This window comes from Mirounga leonina, unplaced genomic scaffold, assembly GCF_011800145.1.
Source record: "Mirounga leonina isolate KUSES-001 unplaced genomic scaffold, KU_Mleo_1.0 Mir_127, whole genome shotgun sequence".
NCBI classification, from domain to species: domain Eukaryota; kingdom Metazoa; phylum Chordata; class Mammalia; order Carnivora; family Phocidae; genus Mirounga; species Mirounga leonina.
Window position 1 is genome coordinate 70,293,847 of NW_023270316.1, and position 23,948 is coordinate 70,317,794.

At 44.2% G+C, this 23,948-nt stretch overlaps 1 protein-coding gene across 1 annotated transcript in view; it reads right to left on the minus strand.

The window, feature by feature from the left end:
• LOC118009093 overlaps positions 1 to 23,948 on the minus strand; it is a 107,308-nt gene that overhangs the window by 53,439 nt on the left and 29,921 nt on the right. Inside the window, 4 exon segments of the mRNA XM_035002916.1 lie at positions 52 to 169; positions 2,186 to 2,251; positions 16,978 to 17,099; positions 19,932 to 19,977. Coding sequence (XP_034858807.1) covers positions 52 to 169; positions 2,186 to 2,251; positions 16,978 to 17,099; positions 19,932 to 19,977 — 352 coding nt within the window.

The following is a 23,948-nucleotide window of genomic DNA, read 5'->3' on the forward strand; positions in this document are numbered from 1 at the left end:
CCTTCCTTCCTTCCTTCCTTCCTTCCTTCCTTCCTTCCTTCCTTCCTTTACCTGAGTAATCCAGTCTCCATGCACTTTCCAGTGGATATAGTTTACATTTGGAGAGGTCATAGCATTATTAATGCTAATGTTTGGCACGTTCTCAATTTTGGGCAGCTTCTTCCAAGTTCTAAGGAGAAAGATATAAAAATCTCAAATGGATAAGAATGAATGTCCCTCCCACATCCTGCTTATTCCAACCAGGAGCCCTTTCTCAGATTATCCTTCTGGTAAGGAATTCCCTCCCATACTCTGAGGCCTCTCTAATTCCTCCGCGGGAACCTTGCTGACCATTATGCTAGACCATTGGACCACTCCCTTTTCTGGACTCCAGGATATGCTTGTATGTGTGCTGCTCTTGTTATCTCACCCAGACATGTACAACCAGAAGGCTTTCAGAGCCCCACAGGGCCCGGCAGAGAATAAGGACTCAACCAGTATTGACTGGTTGAGGACTGAGTATCCTTGTGTGTCCCAGTAGAGGTTTGAGCAGTTTTTTAGAAGAAGATAGGGTTTTTGAAGTCAGTCCCACAAGGAAGCGGACCTTGCTTATAGGTATTATGCATGAAGTAAAATGGGAAGAACTTGGAAATGGCATCAGTGGCCTCCCATGTTATAAAAGCTCTTTAATTATTAATTCACATGAATGTTGTGGGAGGCAGATTGTCCTACAGCTGAAGCAGGAACAAAGCATTTGGAACAAAACAGAGGAATGATTCACTGCGGAGGACCCGTGTCTGCCCAGCAGGTATTCTCCCACTTCTTCCCTGCCAACAAAACCAAGGCACAGATCCCTTGATTTCAGGAGTCTCCTGTGACTCAGTTCTGGCCAATTGGATAAGGTAAAATCATGAGGGGCACTGGGAAAATATTTTGCTTCTTCAGAAAATATGAAAATAATGTGAGGCAGTGTCTCTCTCTCTCTTTTTCTCTCTCTCTCTCATTTTTCTTTCTCATTTTTCCTCTTCCCTGGCTAGCATTCTTTCTGATTTTTAAACACAGTCCATATGTGAGATGATGTCTAGAGCTATGGCAGCCATTGTGAGACTACGAGGCATAGGTTGAAGGACAAGAAGCCAACATGCTAAAGATGCTGAAGTGACATAATAGAGATTGAAGGCTCTTCATGACACCACTGATAAGCTAAACCAATGCAGCAACCACCTATATCCTGACATTTTTGTTAATGAAAGAAAGACAAATTCCTTTATCCTGAGCTAGTCATTTGTTCCTGTTATTTAAAAATAGCAAACATTTAACTCTTTACTGTGGTAAGCACTGTTCCAAGCACCTTATACATATTAACCCATTTACTCCTCAGCATAAACCTATGAGATAGGCACTACTATTGTCCCCTTTTTAAAGAAGAGGAATGTGAGGCACAGAAAGAGTAGATAACTTGCCAAAATTCGCAAGTAGAAGAGTTGGGATTCAAACCCAAGCAGCCTGGATGCAGCTTAAAGCATTCTTAGTGGATCGACTAACAGTACACAATAGTCTACAACTGATGCTCGGGTTTTTCAACAAGTCACAGAGTTATGGACTGTTTTAGAGCTTCAAGGGATCCTTTGAGATGACCTTGAAAATATTTGAGTTAGATATAACCTGGAATGGTGATCGCCATATCGCTGAAGCCTGTAAGTAAGTCATTTTTATATATACCACCAGCAAGCATAGACGTGCACTAGCTTCCCCAAAAAGAGTCTCCATATTGGATTTTTCTTCCCAGAGTAATTGTGTTTTTTCCATTTTATTAGTTACATCATAATAAAGTTCTCTTACTCTGCACTTTTTATTTTTTATTTTTTAATTGATCTTACTCTGTACTTTTTAATTGCTAGCATAGCAGTTTTTCATTTAAATCGTTCATTGCTTTTGATTACTTTCAAGTAGTACATTTGTATGTTTCAATCCACTCAAGAGTTATTCTTTAAGATTCCTCTGTGAGTAGTGGTTCTATCAGACTGATAAGAGACCCTCTAAATTGGCGGTCACTCAGCATTGCCTCTCAGTTTGGTTGTAACCCTTGCTGTACTGTCTCACGTCATAGAGGGGTGAGGGAGAGTCTATGTGAGCACTCACCTTCTCTCCAAATTTCCTGTCAGGTTACCTCACCTCGTGCACATGCCTTCCCATCCATCCTTACCTGATGAAGCTCTTTACTGCTGAGTTTTCTTGAATTTTCCCCCAAGACCCCTCATCCCCTACCCACCTAAGCCAAAGAGTACAGAAAATCACAGTTTGAATAGATCTCAATTCCCAAATTCAGAACTCAGGACCCATTATTTGTCTTGTTTCTACTTTCAGATTATGGCACCTCAGAAACCCAAACTGGCTACTTGACAACCCCCATTTTACCTGTGGAATTGTCCTTTTTTTTTTTTTTAAGATTTTATTTATTTATTTGAGAGAGAATGAGATAGCGAGAGAGAGAGAGAGCATGAGAGGGGGGAGGGTCAGAAGGAGAAGCAGACTCCCTGCTGAGCAAGGAGCCCGATGCGGGACTCGATCCTGGGACTCCAGGATCATGACCTGAGCCGAAGGCAGTCGCTTAACCAACTGAGCCACCCAGGCGCCCTGGAATTGTCCTTTTAAAATTTATTTTATGTTCTAAGTTGACTTGGCTTCCATAACAATACCCCCAATGAATCTGATCTCACTGGTTAAATGGAACATATTTTTTTAAAAGAAATTTTCAAGAAGCAGTTTAAAATGTCTGGTATTGTTACTTTATGAAGTGTTTATTCTCTAACAATAGAGCAAATAACAAATACATCTCCTCAGCCCGCACCTTTCTTTGTGGTACTTTTTCTTTCATTTAATCTCTTGTTTAAATTTCTCTCACATAAAAACCTTTCTGACCTTCTTCCATTAACCTCTCCTTCATACCATTCATCATCTGTGTTACTTTTCTCTGGATACATTTAATTTCTTGGAAGGAATTTTCATGACAGAAATGGGGCAGAAGAGAAAAACTGGCCAAGTTTACAGACTTTGTGAGATTAAGGAGATGGTGATGGTTCTCAGTACTCAAAGGTAACTGGAACCTGCATTCATATTTCAAGAGATAAACTCTAGAAAAAACCTTTAAATTCTGCTGGGAAACATGGGTTCAGTCTCTTGTGCTGAATTAACATGTGGGGACAAAGTCTCTAAATAAGGAATAAGGACTTGATTTTAATTTATATTTCATTCTGATAATAGTTTCTGTGTGATCCATCAACATATTTTTTTTAAATTCAGACAAGATTCATAATCTGTTTTTTTAAACTCTACTGGGCATAAAGTAGATAGATTTCCTGGGATACTTATGACAAAAGCTGTTCTTGTTTGAAGGTGCCTACAGGAGAGAATTAAATAATCTTTCTTGTATCAATTTTTCATCCACTTTGAATAACTGTTCTCCACAGTGCTGGCTTGATGAGTTCGAGTATGTTTGCTATCAGGAGCCAATTATTCACCTTGAACTTTATCTTTCAGCTTTAAAAACAAACAAACAAAAAAAACTAACACTATCCAAGCACCAGCATGAATCTCCAAGGAAGCAGAGATTGGAAGAACTGGAGCCTCAAGTCCTCGGCCCCCCCATTCAGGACCTTTTAAGAAGCAGTGCGGGGCTCTCCACGTTGACCCATGAGAACCCTTCCCACACTTCAGAAGCTCCACGGCTGTGGAAGGCCGGTATCCCCTGGGACTCTGGTTTTCTGGTTCCCAGCAGGGAAACTGAGAAGTTGTTTCACCCTGTGTGTGTGTGTGTATGTGTGTGTGTGTGTGTGTTGGGGGAGATGTCTCTTCCATTATAGGGCAAAGCTCCAGCAGATTCATTCTTTCTCACCCAAATGCAACTGAAGAATACTGTGAATTGTCCTGCTGTGACTCGAGAGAACCAAATATTCCTGGAATTGTTATTACCAGTACTGTTTCTTTTCCATTCTTCCCCCAAAGGTGTCCTTGGATTATATCTTTTGAGCAAATGAGTAAACACCTTTAGTCAAAATGAAATGAATAGTATTACGTGAATCCCACCCTATGGGGAGGTTTTAGTGCCTGCCCTAGGACTCGGTTCTCATTGTGCCCTGTTCCACAGTCTCCTCTAGGACCTGGATGAATACACTGAAGTACTGTTAAATTTATTGACTACACAAAGCTGAGAAAAAGAGAGAATCTACTGGATGCCTGGATGTCAATGTCAGCATTTAAAATTATTTTAACCAAATAGATTAAGGATGTAAAAAATCAGTAAGATGAAATTTAGCAAGAAGGAAAGCTTTGGATTTAGGTTCAAAGCATTAATTTATAAGAAAAGGATGAGGAATACATGGCTTGAATGTGGGAGGTAATGTGCCGGCATGTAAAGCCTTGATGAGCCATATGGTGCCTTGTGGTGTCCAGTCTTGAGTACTCCAGACAGGGGAATCATATTTTGTTTTTTTTTTTTCTTTTAAAAAATTATTATTTCTGTCTAAGCTATATGTACTTTCTTAAAAAGTAAAATAGTTCTGCAAATTTGAGAAGCTTGACTCCTCTCCTCATTTCCATCTCCAAGGGGCTCCACATTAATTTTGATGATCATTTGGTATCTATTCCATGTCTTTAAATTACATACCTACATTGCTTCTTTTGGTTTCTCAGACTGGGGTATTATCTTTTGACTCTCTACTTTCACTTGCTTAGACTTCTGAGTACTGAGCATTTTTTACCCACCATCTCAATCGCCTCTCAAGACATCCAGCTCCACAAAACATTCATTTCATTGGCTTTATCTTCCGACTTGCTCTCACTGCCCTAACTTGGATCCACAGCTGTCATCTCAGGCCCTCTTTTTCCTGTCATCCTGGGGACACCATTTGCTCCTCTTCTTGTTTGTTATCTCCTGTTTGATGTATCCTGGTTCTTCCCCTTTTCAGTTCTCTCCCTCACTTTATTTTTTTTCTTGTTTCTATTTTTTTTTAATTTTATTTTATTATGTTATGTTAGTCACCATATATTACATCATTAGTTTTTGATATAGTGACAATCCTCCAGTACTTTTCTGAAAAGTATACATTTATGGGAAGTATATTTTGAAACTTTGCATCTTTGAAAATGACTTTGTTCTATTCCCACATTTCAATAATAGTTTATCTGGGTGTAGAATTCAACACTGGAGATAATTTTCCTTCGAATTTTTTAAAAGATTTTATTTTTAAGTAATCCTTACCTCCAACATGGGACTTGAACTCACAACCTCAAGATCAATAGTCACATGCTCTACTGACTGAGCCAGCCAGGTGCCCCACTTCAGAGTTTTGAAGAGATTGCTCCATTGCCTGCTGGCTTCCAGTACTGCTGTGGTAAAACTCAAAGCCATTGTCAGTGTTAATCCTATGCATAGTGAACTGACTTTTTCCTCCTCTCCACACTTCTAGGATCTTCTCTTTGCTTTTAATGTTTTGGGAAGTGTTCTCAAACTGTTTACTTGATTATTTTCTCCCCTTTCTTTTCTCTTCTTTGTGTGCCAAATACTTGGATATTGTACTTCCCGGACTGATCCTATGGTTTTCTTATCTTGTCTCTTTTATTCCATATTTTTTTGTCTTTTTGTTCCATTTTGGGAGAATATTATCTTCTAACCATTTTATTGAGTTAAAAAATGTTTGTCACAATTTTAAATTCCAAGAACTTTTTATTCCCCAAATTTTCCTCTGTAACAGCACCTTCTTGTTTAATGGATTTTATCTTGTCTCTGAAAAGATGAGAATGACACTGGATTGCTCTTTCCTGCCTAAAAGGAGAAAGTATGGGGTCAGTGATCTAGCTGGTAGTGTTGCCAATTCTGGGGCCCATGGAGGGGGCATGGGGTTCTTCCTTGCTAAATAGTTTTTTGGCTCTCAGCTTTTCCCATGGCTGACCTAAAGATTTAGTTTTGGCGGGTCTCCTAAGTAACTTACCATGTGTTTATCTGCTTTCCAAATTCCACATTTTGCTGCTGCTGTTTCCATCCATCTTATCCTTGTGGGGTTGTGCCTTCAGAGGGGGAAAAAATCCCCTCCATGTTGTTCAGACGAATTTTATTTAGGTGGGAATGAAAGTAGAGCCATGTGTTCAACCTATCCTGTTTCCCGGAAGGGTGGAAAGTCTATTTGGAGTCATGAAGGGTTTGCCTTCTAATATTTAGAAATAATCTACATTTTGGGGGGCTGCCTTGAGATAGAAGCTCCCTTTTTCTGGAGGGGCCATGCCAATTTGGAATGTCTACCTCTCAGGAATGTGGTTGAGAGCCTTCTTTTTCCACTGACTTGGTCACAGATTAAATATGGTGCCTACCTGAGACCTCACTCAGAATCCTTCACATTTATTATTTAAACCTCTGACTACATTACAGTCACTCCCAGCTTGGAATAATGGTCAAATGTTCAAATCTGAGAAAATGTGCTATTGTTTTGTTTCATTTTTCATACAGCCTACAATGTACTTTTGTGGAGGGATGGCCTTGGTGAAGAAGTGACACTTGGAGAGAGAGTTTGCTCCTTCTGGTTCTGTCCTCCAGAGATTACAGGGGGTGAGAAATATGTCTCTAGCCACCGTCAGGGAATTGTTTCCTCTGCCTTCCTGAAGCAATAAGTAGAGAAGGAATCCGCTTCCAGTATGACCCTTACAATCAACATGATACAGTGTTTCTCAAGATAAGAAGACCCTGAAGCCCTAACTGGGCAATGACAACACTAGAAAAACAGATGAACTAAGAGATGCTTATGTGTTGCAAAAAGACTCCTCCTGTTCTAAAAGGGTTCTCCTCAGTATTTTGCCAAACAGAAATCAATCCCTTTCAGCTGATAGGGAAAGCCAAATATCAAGAAACATAAAGTTACAGTGTGAACTAATTGAATAGCATGCCAAGAAAATAAAGCGTGACTGAAATTATATTTGGTCAATGGACAAATAAGAGGCCATTTATCAAAATCCCTCTTATATCCAACTTCCCAGCAACACAGCTGTCACGTGCAGTTGATGAGTATATATGCTTACAAGTAGTTACCTGAGCACACTCCTTCAGCCATCTCTTCAACAATGAAGAAGTTAATGTCTTATAATTAGTTTTTATGCATTTTCTAATGCTTAACTAATTTTAAACTAAAAATAAAATTCCTTGAATTCAAGATCTGATGAAGAGCCAGCAACCATCCATCCATGCATCCATCATCCATGCATCTATCCATCCATCCATTTAATTCTACTAAGGACTCAGAAATAAATTATTACCCTCTAGGAGTTCCCAGTTTAGTGAAAGAGACAGATTGTGGATAGAATATTTTGTCTCAGAGCTATAATCCCAATCATTGAAGTATGCACGGACTGCTTTGGGATGCATGGTATGGAGACAAGAGAAAGGCTTCCTTGTGGAAAAGAGGCTTAGTGAAGGCCCAGAAGGGCACTGTGGCTGAGGCAGAGGAAGCCATCTACACAGACTCATGGGACCATGAGAGGAGAGAAGAGGATGCTTATTAAAAGCCCACCTGCTTTAGAACATGGGGGCCATTGGGAGTGTGAAAATACCAGAAAGAGATGAATCTGAATAAATAAGCAGGGCCCAAATCCTGAAGTGTTTTGTGGGCTACACTAACACATTCAGATTCTATCTGTAGGCTAAGGGAAGTCACTGAAGGATTTTCTGCAGAACAGAGACATTACCATCTCTCACGGTCTCCTCTGCTTCCCCCTGGTCTGAGTCACCACCAACAGCAGAGCGATCATTCAGCATAGAAGTCAGAGCCTGTCCCCCACTGCTTAAAACCCTGCCATGGCTCCATCCTGCTAGAAGACCTCAAGTAACTTCCCTTAATTCTGACCTCATACCTTCCACTCCCTGCACCTACTCTGTTCCAGCCACACAGGCACGCTTGCTGTGCCACCTTAGAGCACTTCTCTGGATGTTCTGTCTGCAAGGAATGTTCTTCCCCACCAATATCCTTGTGGCTCACTCCCTCACCTCCTTTGAGCAAATACCAGACTTTCAAAGAGGACTACTCTGGTTACCCTCTTTTAACCCATACTCACGCGCATGCACACATACACACACGCACACACACACATGCCCTCGGCACTGATGATACCCTGTGCCTTGTTCTGGTTTTTTCCTTTTTTCCATAGCACTTATTGCCTTCAAAGGTATCATATAATTTATTATGTTTATTGTTTTTCTCCTCCCACTATACTCTGACTAGGTATCTAGTAGACATCTTTGTTGTGTTCACTGTTGTGTCCCAAGCAACTAGGATGAAGACTGGCACACAGTAGATGCTCAATAAATGCTTGTTGAATGAGTGAAAGATTTTACAAAAAGATATAGAAAATGATCTGTGGGGACTTGATATTGGAGGCTGGGGAGGTCGGTGAGAAGTTTGTTTCTGTGATGATGATGATAGGTTGGATGCGAGAAGTGGCTGAGGGGAGAGAAAGGAGGACACAGGTGATAATTACTAAGGAGAGAGAATTTTCAGGACTTGGTGACCAATTATTTGAATGTAGAGCTGAGTGACTGGGATGACCGGCCTGGAGCGGGCATTTAGGGTTAGTGGCACCATTCACGGGGGCAGAGGAAGAGAGAAGAGATGCTAACTTTTGATGGATGGCAAAGACATCACTAGCTGAGTTTCGGACATGCCATCCTTCAGTTCTCTGTGGGACAGGTGAGCAGATGCTTACTGTCTCTATGTATTATGGCATATATTTCAGTTTTACTGTCTCTCTCCCCTCTGCACAGCCCTGAAGCAAACACACAGTTTATCTTCAATTTTTATCAAAATCAAAATAACTGATGATAATAATTTAGTGTTTATCCTATAGCCACTGGCCTTCCCCATATTCTTATCTGAGGCTTTATTTTTTTAAAATAAAATTTTTAATTTTATTTATTTATTTAAGAGAGAGAACAAGCTGGGGGGAGGGACAGAGGGAGAAGCAGACTCCCCGCTGAGCAGGGAGCCTCACGTGGGGGCTCATGGGATCATGACCTGAGCCGAAGGCAGATGCTTAACCGACTGAGCCACCCAGGCACCCTTTATCTGAGGCTGTAAAAACAACCTCCGTATGAGGCACAACTGAGTACCTTTCTCATTTCCCTGTGGTCCGTTTTCACCTTGACACCCAGAGGTTAATTCTCGATTTCTCTCCACCCTCAGACACCCTCTAACTTTCCCTGAAATGATCATGTCCTTAGCTAGTTTACTTGAGACAGAAGCAAACTCACTGTAATCCAATCCTTAGGGAAACCACTAGATTTTTTTTTTTAATGGCTGGCAAGGCTCTGGCTTCAATCCAGTTCCTCAAAGCAGTAACCTCCTCTCATGATAAAACTGTACCCACTTGCTAGAAACTCAACAACTTTGTTCTTCCCTTTCTTCATAGCTCCCAGATGGCCACCAGCTGGTCTGGGCTATTTCTTGCCTTCTAATCCCTTTATCCGTCCTCCTGGTTTTCTTTTTGATCTCCATGTCTTGCCCCTCCTCCTTCTAACAGCCACCATACTATTATACCCCTCTTGCGAAGCACCTATTTTCTAAGAGAATTTGAGAATTTTTGGAGCATTACTTTTTCTTTTTATTTGGCTTTTGTATTGTAAGGAAAACCAGCGGCAGAGATGTGTGGGAAGAAAAGCTATCTCCAAGGGGAGGACAACAACCTCCTGCATGAAAGGGGTCAGAGCCAACTTTGTTCCCTGACAGGGCTGTAGGGGGACCAATGCACCCGGCATGATCCAGAAGCCACACCTCGGTCTTCCAGCTGCGCTCGGCACTCTTCATGGGCACGGCCAGATGTTTGGCCCCCTTCCGGGCTTTCTAACTAGCTGGCCTGGCTGTTGGGAAAAGGCACCATTTGATCTCATTTGAGTGTTTCTCTGTTCCAATCCCCCGTGACCAGAGAGTGGTGCACCCTATCCCCAGTTGTCTGCAATATAGAACTTTTATTGATTTGCAAGATTACAGCTAGCAGACTGTCTGAAATAACACATCAAGGAAGTGAAGCTAATGTGTCTGTGTCTTCATTTATGTTTGTTAGGCCTGTGAGGGTGTGTGTTACATGTGTTTGGGGGAGAGTTTCCGTGAGGTCTTGGCAAAGGTCTCTGCAGGTGACGAGTCCCTGTGTGAGTCTGTCTGTGTGGGTGGTATTGCCGTTGCAAGGAGAGGAGTGGGTATATTTGCATGTCTGGCTTGTGTTCGTCTCTGTGTGCCCACAAGGACCTGTGCAGGGTGACTGACTATGTGTGTGTGCACAGCCATGTGTGTGGCTGTGTGTGTGCACAGGATCTGTGTGTGACTGCGTGTATGTGTATGTGCAGGAGCCGCATGTGCGACTGTGTGCGCATCTGGATCTCTAGATGGTGTTTGGAAGTGACGTGTCATGCCTGTGTGTGTGTCAGAGGCTAATGTGCGGTGCTCCGTAGGGGTAGCTGTGAGTGTCTGGGTGGGAGATGGTGGGGTGAAATTAGGAGATGCGTGTGGCTGAGTGTCGCAAGGGGAATCTGTGGAAGACGCGTGGAGGGGTGTCTGCAAGGGTGTGGCGGGTGTATTTTGAGACGTTTGTGGAGGATGCTGGGGGTGTTAGTACAAGTGTCTGTGTGGTGTCAGTGGGGTGTGTGTGGGGTTGTGGGGTGTGTGAGAGTGACTGCAGGGTATCTATAGGGTATCTATGGGGGTGAATGTGAGTATGTAGGCGTGTGTAGGGGTATTCTACTCTGGAGCATGTAGGGGTATTTGTGGGGCGTTTGTGAAGAGTCTGTACATTTGCCTTTGGAGATATTTGTGGGGATGTCTGTGGGCAAGTCTCTGGGTGTGGGGGTGCCTGCAGATCCCTGTGCCTCTCTCCATGGGTCTGTGTGTCTGGGAGATATGGTACATGAAGGCAAAACGACCTCAGAAAATTCCCGCAGAAGCACACCTTACCCTGTGTTAGTGCTTCGTTGTCCCCAGAGTGTGACTGGGACAAGCCCAGTTCCCTGGCCACCGCGGGCAGCTCTCTCATTGGGAGGCCCTGGTCCCCAACGGTGACTTGCCGACCCCTCTGCTGCACACTGCTGTCCTCTGAGGGCACAGGTGACTTGGACTTCCCTCTCTCCTGAGGGGAGCGGCGACGAGTTCCTGCTCTCTCCTGTGGGGTGTGCAGAGCTGCGCAGTCCTCACCCCATTCCCAGGGCACCCCCCAACGGACCGGGGGAGGCCTCAGCTGGTAACAGCACAAACTGGTCATCTCCAGGACTAACTGGACAGACAGAAGAGAGACCATGTCCAGCATCTTTCCTTTCAGCCAGCTTCCAAAAATGACGTAAAAGTGCAAGAGACACTTGGATTTCAATCCGCTTTTCTCCAAAGGGAGAAAATGAGATGTCCTACAGAGATTGTGCTTTTCACTTTATCCAGCCAGCTTCAGATTCACCAATGATAGGTCCATTCAGAGGAATCCTGCGTCTCCTCATCAAGAGACCATTGTTGGCAAAGCGGTATTTATGTTTAATGTGTGTAGCGTTGGTGTTCAGCATTAACAATTAAGTCCTTTCAGTATCTCCATGATGCGGCTTGTATTTGCTCCCAGGTTTGCAAACGGGGAAAGCAAAGCAGAAGGCGATCACGGTCCTGCCTGAGCCCCTGCGTGGCCCGGATTCTGGAGATGTGCTGCTAATGTGGGACTCACCAGGCCCTCCTGTGGTCACTCCAGCTACAGCGGGGAACATTGCGGGACTGAACCCAGAGGACCCAAGCAAAAGCCAAAGCTCGCAGGGAGGCAGGTGAATGGGCTTATTTACATAGAGATCCTGAGCGGTACACCATGCTTATCGTGAGGGGCGTTAAACGTCCTTTAAGTAGAGCTCAGAGCTGCCACCACAGAGTGATTTTAGCCAGCTAATTCCTTCGTCTGAAGAAAGGTATTTTATTAATGTCAAAGCCAAAAGCCAGGGGTGTTCAGTCCTGACGTACCCCTTCCTATTCACTTTTGATAAAACTTCTCCAGTTTCCAAGAAACACCCCAGGTGGCCATTCCTTCCCCTCTCTGTCTGGCTGACACAACGAGGGCTTTGTTGGCCCTTGGCAGGTGCTGGGACACCACCTGAGCCCCATTCCCAGGACAACCTCGTTGCTGCCTCTCAGTCAGATGAGCCTGGTGACTAATCTTCCTTGTCCTCCTTCTGCATATACCTGAATTACCTCATTCGAATCGCAAAACCCTCCGGGGAGGAAAGGAGGGGCGGTTGTTGCTGTTTTCAGGTTATGAGTGGGGACACGGGAGCAGACGTAAGGACCTGGAGACAGCCACACAGCGGGGAACACACTGACGGACCAGAGCTGCGGGCCGGCATCTCCTATTACCTCAGCCTCCTTCCCCAGCAATCATGTCTGGATGACAGGTGTTGTCCTCTCTAACAGCATCCATTCTATTGAAAGATGAGGCATCGCTCGAAAGCCTCCCAACCAGGTGGTGAGTGAGAAAGCCCCAGGGGCGGTGTAGACAGTGAGACTTACAGAAGGAGGGCTGTGTGCTGTGATCGGGCAGACTCTGGAAGGCAGAGGATTCCATCCAAGAGCTGAGGGTGGGAGAGGAATTTGAAAAGCCAGGATGGAGGGGAGGGCATACTCCAAATGTGCAGTTTGTAAGCCAAGACTTGGAGGAAGGCACAATTCTGACATGGCCCACCCTGGAGCCTGCGAGGAGATGGATTCCGCAGGCTGGGCAGGGCAAAGAGGAATGTAAAGAAGGGGCAAAAGCGAGAGGTGACAGGGAGAGAGAATTCCCCGGGTGTGTGTGGGGGAGTCCATGCCACCAACAGACATATCATAGGAGACATATGGTGTGTTGGGTTTTTGGTACCTTAGTTTCAGGCTTTGTGGCAAAGCCTGGCTAGTCATTCACCATACACACTTCCATCCTGGTGACTGTTCACCTGTCCCAGCTTCCATTGCAATTAAGGTGACCATGTGACTGACTTCCGGAATATGGGCAGAAGCGATCCAAACACTTCCAGGCATGGTCCCCAAATCCTCCTGTATGACCCCTCACTCAGCTTTCTTCTTTATCTGCTGCCTGGATGCAGAGGGTCCAAGGCCTTAGGGGAACCTGGTCCTCGAATCACCACATAGAGACCACACACCAAATGCATGCCGTGAACTGTTACGTGAGCGGGAAATAAATTTCTATTGTGAGAAGCCACTAAATTTGGGGGGCTGTCTGTCGCAGCAGCTTGCCTAGGCAGTGCAGACTAATTGTGTTTCATCTGATCCTCTGAACATTTTATGTTTAGTTGAACTTTCATCCTGGCTTTGTGACTAGTTTAGGTTTCACTGCTCTCTACCCTGAACCAAGCAGAATGACTGGACATAGCCTCAGGAAACATTTCTTGAGTGAATGAATAAACGTACCAACCCATGATTGTGGCAGGGAGATTGAGTATATCTGGGGGCGGGAAAGTAAAAACACAATCTAAGAAAGGAGAAGAAAAAGCTAATCCAAACCCTAAGCTATCTTAAGAACATTTTCTCCATTTATTATTTTACCCCCTGTCAATAGTTACACAAAGAGGCTATGTCCTTGCTTAAAAATATATTATTCCCCTTCTTTCGAAATTAGATTTAAACTTCAATATTTACCTTAATAGTTCACCTACAGAAGCCAAAGACAGAATGTTCACACATCCCTGCAACACAGTTTAAAAAAGAAAAGGAAAATAAATCCCCTTCCCAAGTAAAGAGCCAACACATTCCATTTATTTCCCATGCTCTAATAAATAGCTTGTGCTCTCTTGGCAGAATCAACATGCAATGTTTTTCCAGTTAAAAGGGAATAGATAGTTTTCCAGGCTTCTCTGTTTCTCCCTGAGCAGATGGGCCTTCATATTTAGCAAGTGGAACCGCCATAACCTTGAATGGGACATGAGCGTGGCCAGACCGCACGGTCCAAATGCCCAGACCTAGGTCACAGGGGGAGCTCCCTGTCGCGAGTGACTGCACACAGAGGACCTTAATCACTCCAGGCCATTTCTCACAGTGACCTGCACTTGGAACAGCATGAGATACAGAAGAAAACACTAGCATTATAGCAGGTCTGTTTGGTAGCAAAGCGTGCCCTCTCTTGTATGAACTGCTGCAGGTTTGTGGATGGGAGCTTGCTGCAGTATTTTCTGGTATCGATGTGACCAAAGGATAGCTCCTCGAATAAATAGCAGGCCCTGCACTAACAGCTTGGTATGCATCATCTCATTGAATCTTCACAATAATCCTGGGGGGTAGGCACTTTGATTCTTTCCATGATGCAGACTGAGGCAGAGAGAGGTTGAACAGTGTACCCGGGTTACCAGAAGTAGAAGTCCTAGGTGGCAAAGGCACTGGACTTGCTAAATTTCATGTGGTTTCTGAGCTCAGGTGAGTCAGCAGTGGAACCAGCTATGATCTTAGTTGGGGTCACAGTATGTGGCGTGCATAGGTCTGTAATGTCATTTTTTTGCTTGGTCTTTGGATACACATCTCTAGAAATCTCGGGACTCTCACTGTGCTGTTTTTTTAACCTTGGTATGACATACACCAAAAATTCTGTGGCATGTGTCTTATGTAGTATTTTTCCAGTGCATAATCTATTAATGAGAATTCCACTCGCGTCCTTGAGTTCTGTCACTTTCCATGCAATTGCAGTACCATTTAGAACCTCGTTTTATTTCAAGAAACCACCGTATACAGTTCCCCTCTCTCCACATTTCTCCTAGTTAATGTGTTGTTTTCTCACTCCACACTCCCTCCTTAGAGCCCTGCAATCTGTCTCCCTGTTCCTCTGCTGTCATTTTTCTCACCACTGGTTCCATTTCTAATAAATCGAATGGAATTCTGCCGGGCTCTCATCTTCCTCGAGTTCCCTGGATGTTTGGCTGCTAAGCAGCTCTTTCCTCTGAGACATCCCCTCTCCCTCGGCTCTTGCTAGCACCTTGTCCCTCTTGGCAACTCCCGTACCCCTGCTATGACTCTAAGCCTGTGTGCCTCCCAGCTGCCCTGTGCTGAATACTCCTGTATGTGTTGCTTTCTGTCTGCCAAAGGATTTAGTGGCAAAGATCATTTATTGTACTACTTAGTTTCTCTTCCATTGGGCCTAGCTAAGGCTGATCAGATGATATTTAATTTAATTAACACTCACTTATTCTGGCTTCCGGCTTCCAGACTTAATGATACCGTGACCCCAATTAAGTTAAGCAGTTGATGAAGCAGTGGTCATATCAGGATTATTTGCCCGATAAATAACAGATCATAATCAGTACCTGGCCACGGTGACCAGTGACAACCTGACAATAAACTGCTTCACCTAGGGAGTAACTTTTTTTTACCATTTCCTTTAGGGAAAAAAAGGAAACCAAAGTAAAAAAACAAAACAAACCAAACAAAAACCCTAGAGCTCATTACTAGTCTGAAATCATTTTGCTTCCAAGTCTTATCAAATCATCTCAGAGGCTTTGTTGACATTATCTGCTAACGACTGTAATCCATCTTTCCAAATGGAGAGAGGCACCAGGCAGCCAAACATCACCCTCTGTCCAGAAAGCTGAGGTCCAAGGTCAGACTGTCGTGGCAAGCACGTGGGACCAGGCCAGCTGCCTGCGCGGGGCCTCTGGATGCGCTTCTCAAGGGTGTATTTATAGTGTTGGAGAGCTGGGCGCCGTGGAGCTTAATGGCATTCTTAATAAAGGCAGCTTTCATCAAGACAGAGAGCACAGGCAAGTGCCCTTGCTTTTGAGGGAAGGACAACCCGGCACAAGACCAATGCTCCTCCTCGGTTTGGAAATCATGCGGGTCAAGTGCCTCGTCATGCATTAACAGTCTTTTTGAGTTCTTGGCAGATTGAGAGGAGCGGCTTAGATAAATGAAGGGAGAGGAATCATGCGATCCGTCTTGGTAGTATAAACGCCGAGACACAGCAGCTGCATTTAAACAGAGCAATTTGCTAAATGAGTGGTTGGCTCCTTTCCAGATGGCCAATGTGGCACAGGGCTTGGATGACTCCTTCATTCAATCATGCGTCTGTCTAGACTGCAACAGGAAAGGCCAGGCTATAGCCGCTGCTAGAGAGAGCAGCTCCGAACCCCTTAGATAAAATGCGCTCAGTCTGGCCCCGGAGGCAGCTTGGTCAGAGACCCCCTGGGGAGGCCTCGGCAGCAGGGCGTGCAGGAGGATGACCAGCTCGGAACGGGGACCGGCCCTGTGCATGTCTGCCTGCTGGACCACTTCGCCCACCTACCAGGGACACTCGGCCAGGTGATTCTCAGAGGCCGAAGCAGCTAAGCTTCAAAAGCAGAATATGCGCTGCATTCTACGTGTTTCCTTTATGTGCGCTTTTAAAGCATTTCACACGTGTTCTGTCTTGATTCTTCCAGTTAGGTTGTAAAATTCCCCAGGTAGATGAAAGAATATTCTTAGCTTTCACCCACGACCCCACTCTGCTGCCCCTTCTCTCTGCCTCTGACCCTTAATTCAGCCCCAACTCGAGCACCTCTTTAGAGATGATATCTCAGAGATACGGGCTGGGGAGCCCAGGGGGTAGAGCCGATGATCACTCTGTTTGGGGTGCTTTGGGGTCTATGACACATGTTGATTGACCGAGGAAAACCAGGTCAGGTAAAATGAAGCCACTCGATAGGCAGTCTGCCCAACTTTAATAAAATAGGCAGTCATAGGACTTTCATTGGGCTGTAATGGGGACTTACAGGAAGGCAGATCTACTGACCTATTTCTCTCTGGTAAGTTATCCCCCAAGCCTATTTAATTTTTATAATTGTATTGAAACTTTCCACGGTGAGAGTTTCACTGTATTCTTTAGCAGGCTAGTTGAGTTTCATGGCTAGGAGTTCTGACCAGTTAGTAAACAAGCCTCCTCCTCCCCCCGCCCCCCGAGCCCTCTAAGCCTCCACCACCGTGGACAGCAGTTTCTGCTTACTTCTGACTCGGGAGGAAAAGTTTAACCTGGTGAATCACCAGCAGCACTTCCTGTGTTAGTCTGAGGAAAACTACAGTCTGCTTAGGAAGAACTGAAGCATTTCGTTTCCTGCTATTTCTGATCTACGCGGGGTGGAAAAATTTGAGTTCTGCTGTGTGCCGATCAGCCAAAGCTTTCTCACCAATATTTTTCTTTCTTGGAAGTTTCCTCTCATCAGGGCTCTGGCGACCCTACAGTCAGCCTGAAATAAATGCATCAAATGAACAGGGCTGTCCTACAGGGGGGCATGGCATCATCCCTCTGCCCGTCTCACCCAGATTCCACTTCTTCTGTAACCATCTGAGCCTCATTTCTTCATCTGTACCATAAAGCACAGAAAATGATTTGTGGGATGATTTTGTCAATTCTCCTAAGGATGGTATGCACTCTAGGTGCATAAGTGAGAAGCTAATCCATACACAAGGGATGACTTTGGGTGTGGCCGCCCTAGACTCTATCAATGGAGGTCTTTATGGCAAGAGTCCAGGCTATGGAAAGGGAGTTATTCTAATATCTAGAATATTCTAGTAGTAGGTATACCAAAAGGTCAGAGCAACGAAGTCACTGAACTTGGAGATAATAACAAGTTTGTTCTAGTCCTTGAAATGAGGAAATAGCTCAGAAAGGGTATAAAAATAGATTCTTAATTTTAAGAAACTGGTCTCTCAGTATGCTGAATGTAAGTAACACTGATGAATATTATCAAATGATCTTGAAGTGCATGATCCTGGGCTAGATGCAATCATCTAACGAAGTCCAAGGATAATCACTCATCAAGAGAGCCCTTGTGGTATGACGTTGGTGAACCAAGTTCCCCTTGCCTTTGTCAGCATATTGCAAATGTAGCTTCCCTTCTGCTGAGTGTGACTGGGTCCTCAATTCCAGGTCTTCAATGTGTGACCTCCAAGAAGCATGCAAATTGTGAAGACCTTGAAGCCTGCCAGAGGATGATTAGGTGACAAGACAGGCACCTTATAATACACTTATTTCTCTCTCAGGCACAAATGATGGCTTTGCCAGGTGGCAACATGAACCCTTTGATTCTACATTCACTGTAAGCCTTTTTCTAGCCTAAAGAAAATTTGATTTTTAAAAATAAACATCAAATGAGGACTCAAACACTGTTTGAAAATGTCGTGGCTTTTTAACATTCAAATACAGCTCCACAAAGAGTCCCCCACGATTGACATTTTATCTTATTAAAGCGCTGTTAATTAAGAACTACAGATACCAGCAATAACGACTAAAGCAAGACTCTGGCAAACTCTTCCTGACATAAAATGCAACTCTGATTTGCTTAGAAGCTAAATCAAAAGAACCCAGGGTATTGGCTCATTCACATCTAGTCCACTAGGGGGCAGTGAATGATCGAGTTTCCAGCCGGCGGGCTTCCACGCCGGTTGGCTGCTATATATACACCTGAAGTGTGGCAGGCCTTTTACACAAAGTGAGCAGCGCCGCGGCGATGACAGGTGTAGGGAGCAGCCAGTTATTGCTACCAGCACAGTCTGTCAGAAGGGTGAAGTGAAACGAATCATTTGCATTTTTACCAATGAACCGGCATTATAATGAACAGGCAGTGTCGCCCGGATCGGCCCTGGCTTCGCCTTCCTGGCTTCTGCGGGACCGCAGCCGCAAGCACCAGGCTCGACCGCACCCAGGACTGCAGCAAGGAGACCGGCAGAGCCAGGGAGCCCGATTTACCAGGCGCCTGGGGCTGGCGACCACAGGGGCACGACTGACCCGCGGCGGGGGTGGGGATGGGGATGCTTCCCTTTTCCGTCCCATCCCAGGGCCAGTGTGCATTTGAGAAATTCCAGGCCGGGAAGCCGTGCAGTATAAATCCAAGGACACCATTCACTTCGTGGTCTGTGTGAATAGCGCCCCCTACAGTTGAGAAGTGCGCAGGTCATTCCCTGCTCCCTCCTCGTGGGGCCTCTGGGCTCCAGGTCTCTGCACAAGTACCCATCTGCTCTCTCCTCTGCTCCTCGGTTTGTTTGTTTGTTTGTTTGTTTTTAATCTGCATTAAAAGGCTTTAGGGGAAGTAGAGAGTAAGGCAACACCTGAGCAAAATTAGAAATCGGGACCTATTGGATTTCAGTGTCTGCGATGGTTCCATCTTCCTTCTTCCTCTATCCGGCTTCCTCTATTCCACTGAGGAGCTAGCGCCCGCCCTGTGGCCTGCTTTTGCCCTGTGCTAATACTTTCTTCAGGCAGATCCTAGGATACCAGACCATTCAACTTTGGTTGTGTTTGCAGCACTCTGTCTCCCCTCCCACTGGAATCTGCATTTAAACCTTATTTGTAACTGGGAAACAGAGTACACAGAAGGGAATCCTCCCTTCTGGCCCTGATTTGCAAGAGCCTCCCCTGCCTAATGGGAGACAAACCAGATGTGCCATTTCCCCCTGTGATCCGATGTCAGTGCTTTCAGACTGAATTTCTTCGTTCTGGCCCTGTTTCTTCACACATTGACCTAGAACATCCCTTCTGTTTTACTTCGAAGCCAGTAAAGCATAGTGGTGAAATGCACAGACTTGGATCAAACTGCTTGGGTTCCAATCCCAGTCTGTTACCTCCCAGTAGCATGTACGCTTAAAAAGGGCATGACTGCTCCATGCCTCAGTTTCCCCATTCTCACAAATGGCAGTCGTAACATCACCTTGTGTTTGTTTGAATTGGATGGATCAAATGGAAAGCACTAAGCACAACACCAGGCATGTGAACGAGCACTTCATACATGTTACCTCTTAGTATTTTATTTTATTTGACATAACGTATTTCTTCATCTCCGCTTTAAGACACAGATGCTCCCACCCTCCTTTTCCTCCCTTGCTTCTCCCTGAAAGAATGGCAGATGGTCTTCTGGCCCCTGAATAAATGCCTACCACTCTCCTTCCACCCTCCACACCTACCTGATCGTCGCCGTAGAGAATCAGGCACTTGTCAGGATCCTTGTAACTAAAACAAAGACCGCGAAGAGAAAACATCTTCAGACATCAAGAACAAGCTCGAGGAATGGGGCCGGGGCGGGGGGGGGCCTGGGGAGAATCTGACAAATGTCCTTTATGTCATGCCCATGTTCTATTTGTAGAACTGTCTTGGAAATAAGCACTTGTTTACTTCGCCCAGATCAGAAGTGATTTCAGATTCTCTTCATTTAATTGTCTACTTCCCCTGTGCAGCTTCGTAATTAAAATAAGAAACTTATTTATAAAGCCAGTGCCAGAGCTGAGAGATAAGTGTAAGGAGGAGCTCCTCTGTGAAGCCGACTCTAAACCATGTTGGCTAGCTTGGAAGGAGTGTCAGGCACATCCCGCGTGGCAGGGGTCCCTCCCGTCAGGTGGGAGTTGGGGAAAGTACGGAGGGACAACTGGCTCCCCAATCCAAGTGTATAGGATGAAGAGTGAGGACATTCCTTTTACAGAGCAGCCAGATTTTTATGGGGAAATGCTGCAACTTCCTGCTTTGAGTAAATGGCTCGTTCCAAGGGTTTGGGCAACACCGGCTGGTACCAGGACCAGCAAAGGGAAATGACTGCCCCATGGAGGAAGGCTCGAGCTTGGGTGGCGTTGGGAGGAGGGGCAGGGGAAGGCAGGGAGGAGGAATGAAGAGGCTGAGCAGGATTAGATGGTGAGGAGAATGGGCAACAAAGCAGCAAGACCCTGAGTGTACACCTTCCCCTGTGACCCCTGGAATCTTCAGTATCATCTGCAAAAATCACAAAATGCTTGGTGCAGTTGGATTTCCTGTCAAAACCAGTGAAGTGGCTATGTGGATGCAGGAAGTGGACACCCACTGATATCTGGGAAGCATCAACATTACAACTGCAAGGCTTGTTTGACGTTATGTGGCCACATTAAATCTGGCAAATGATTCGTCCGTTTATACTGGATTTATTTATTGATCTTTTATTTCCAAAGACAAGAAGGGACCTACTAGAGGCATTTCTTTTTTGTGTCAGTACCAGAAATCCGTGTGTCTCTTAAACACCTTAATTGTTTTCTTATAGACAATATGAAGCTGCTGTTGTTTCCCTCTTTTTTCTGGCTTCTAGGAAGTCCAAAAAGAAATATGTTATTCATTTCTAAAATTGTTTAGGGTATTGTAGAATATATTTTGCTCATTGACTTTATCTTTCTATATATGTGTTTTGTCTTCACCCCCATTCACATATGTGCATGTGTATTATCTTTTATCCTATTCTATGCTCATTGCTGTAAGTGTTCCCAAATCCTTTTTTAGACAGTGTGGTTTTTAATAAACAAAAACACCAATAAATGCATTTTTGTCTCTCCTGAAGTTTTTATACTTTAATCTGTAGTAAAAGAAATGTTCTTTGAGTTTTGTTGTCAAGACTGTTAATTTTTTCTTGACTTTTATCTCTAGAGTTCTGCATTTGCAAAAGACTTTTTTTTTAAAGATTTTATTTTTAAGTAATTTCTATACCCAACATGGGGCTCAAACTCATGACCCCAAGATCAAGAGTCACATGCTCTTCCTACTGAGTCAGCCAGGCGCCCCACAATAGACTTTTTTTAACCCTAATTATTGTTAAGATGTTCTCTTATATTTTCTTTGATCTTTATCTAGAATTTACTTTTATATATATTCTGATATAAGGACTTAATTTTTCCCCTAAATACATACCAATAGTTTTATGTTAAACTATTCTCCCACTAATTTGAAATGCTTGTTTTTCAAATACTATTTTCCACATAAACATAGGTCTATCACCAATCCATTTGTCTCTTCTTTGCACCAGTATTTTATCTCTTTCATTTACTGTAACTTAATAGCATACTTTGATATCTGGTAGCATAAGTCATTATCCTTTTTCAACATTTCTTGGTCATTTTCACATATTTACTCTTCCAGATGAACCTTAGAATCAACCTGTTGAGGTCCAAAACAATCTCATAGAGATTTTGATTGGAATTCCTTTGAATTTGACATTTAATTTGGGGCAAGGTGACATCTTCACAATACTGAATTTTCTCATCCAGGAACGTAGTCACTTCCCATTTATTTGGGCTTTCTTTCATGTTTTTAGAAAGGTTATCTCTCTATCTTAACATTTCTTGTTAAGGTTATTTCTGGAAATATACAATTATGTACCAGTCAGTTTCTTCCTCGGAGAAGATATGAGAAAGGTAGTATGGAGTCAAGTTCCCCATGGCCAAGGTATTCTTATTATGCAGCCATATTCACCTGCAAAGACATGACATGCCCTTTCCCAGCAAAGACCAGTTCAGCCCACATACAATGTTGGAAATACTGGCTAAGAACCGTTGGCCAGTAAAGTAAATTACAAAAAGAAAAAAAAAAAAAAAAGGTCGTACAGGTCCCTCAAGAAGACGAAGATCTAAGGCTCTCTGCTAAGCTATCAAAAAGACCCATTTTGGGGCACCTGGGTGGCACAGTCAGTTAAGCATCCGACTCTTGGTTTCAGCTCAGGTCATGATTTCAGAGATTGAGCCCCACGTCAGGCTCCACATTCAGTGCAGAATCGGCTGGAGATTCTCTCTCTCCCTCTTCCTCCGTCCCTCCCCCTGCTCTCTCTCTCTAAAATAAATAAATCTAAAAAAAAAAAAAAAAAGACCTGTTTGGACCAAAAAAATTTCTCTCTCCCTCATATTTATATAAAAGATTTAAAATATAGAATTTAGTTCCTTGCACATTGTCACTCTCCCCAACACTACTCTTTTCATAATTCTTGGGATTTAATATCAATCATAAATAATCCATCCAGTCTACCAGTTTCTCGTTTCCTTACAACGGTTTTGTCTTCTACCATACTACAGCTGCTCACTGCCACAGTCACACCCTTGATTTTGTCATTAGTAATAACTGCAACCTTCAGCTGAGAACCTCGATCTCAAACATTCTGCCTCCCGTCTTTCCAGCTTATTCACACTGTACTACAGATTTAACTCCAGGACTTTCCACCTGTTGATCTGAACACATTTTCTCTGTTCATGACCCTTTTGTGCCTCACTTTCCTTCCTATGTGGCTTAGATTCCACGGTCAGTTATAACCACTTCCTCATGCATGCCCTCAACTTTCTCTTTTGTTGTTGTTCTTTCTTGGCACAAGCATACCCCTGATTCATTTTGACTTTCCTTCCACCCCATGCATGAAAATGTGGCTGGAGACAAACCACACAACTGTGCTGAGTGGTCTGACTTCAACTTCATGACCACAAACCACAAATAAGTTCTCAGTGCTTCCTGGCAGCCATCCCTCATCTCCCACTCTCCAAGACCATTTCCACTTCCTCCTTTGTCTGAAAATCTCCGACAGCTCCCAATTCTCATTCTCAGATCAAGATCTTGCTTTCTAAGTCACTGAGAAAATGGAAACTCTCTACAGAGGCCCTCCACTGAATCCCACCAGATACCCCTGCTTTACCAATGTTCTGGATCATTCCCATCAGCACACAAACATGCTCTTATTTCTCTCATTGGGAAAATTTTTTTTTAATTGTCTTGATCGCTTTGCCGCTCCATTTATCACCCCCGTTTTCTCCTTCCTTTTACAGAAGAGTTGCTTGAGACAAGGGTTCATGCTGTTGCCTCCGTTTCCCTTCCTGTTCCTACGTGAAGGCATTCCCATCAGGCTTTCGCCCCACCTCGCACAAGACTGCAGTGGCCTCTAGTGGAAATTCTGGGTCCTCATCCAGTGGCTGCACTTGACACTGGTCACCCCGGTTTGAGTACCCCGGACTCACTACCTACTTGTATGCCAGCAGTGAGCACGCCCATCAGCCTCAGGGCTTTACCTCTTTATGCTAATGACCTAAGATCACACAACATGCACACATGCGACCTCCCTGAATTTCTGATGCCCTTACCTGGTCTGTTTTTTTCATAGCACTTACCACTTTCCAGCATCCTACATAACCATATATTGATTGTTTATTGTCTAAAAG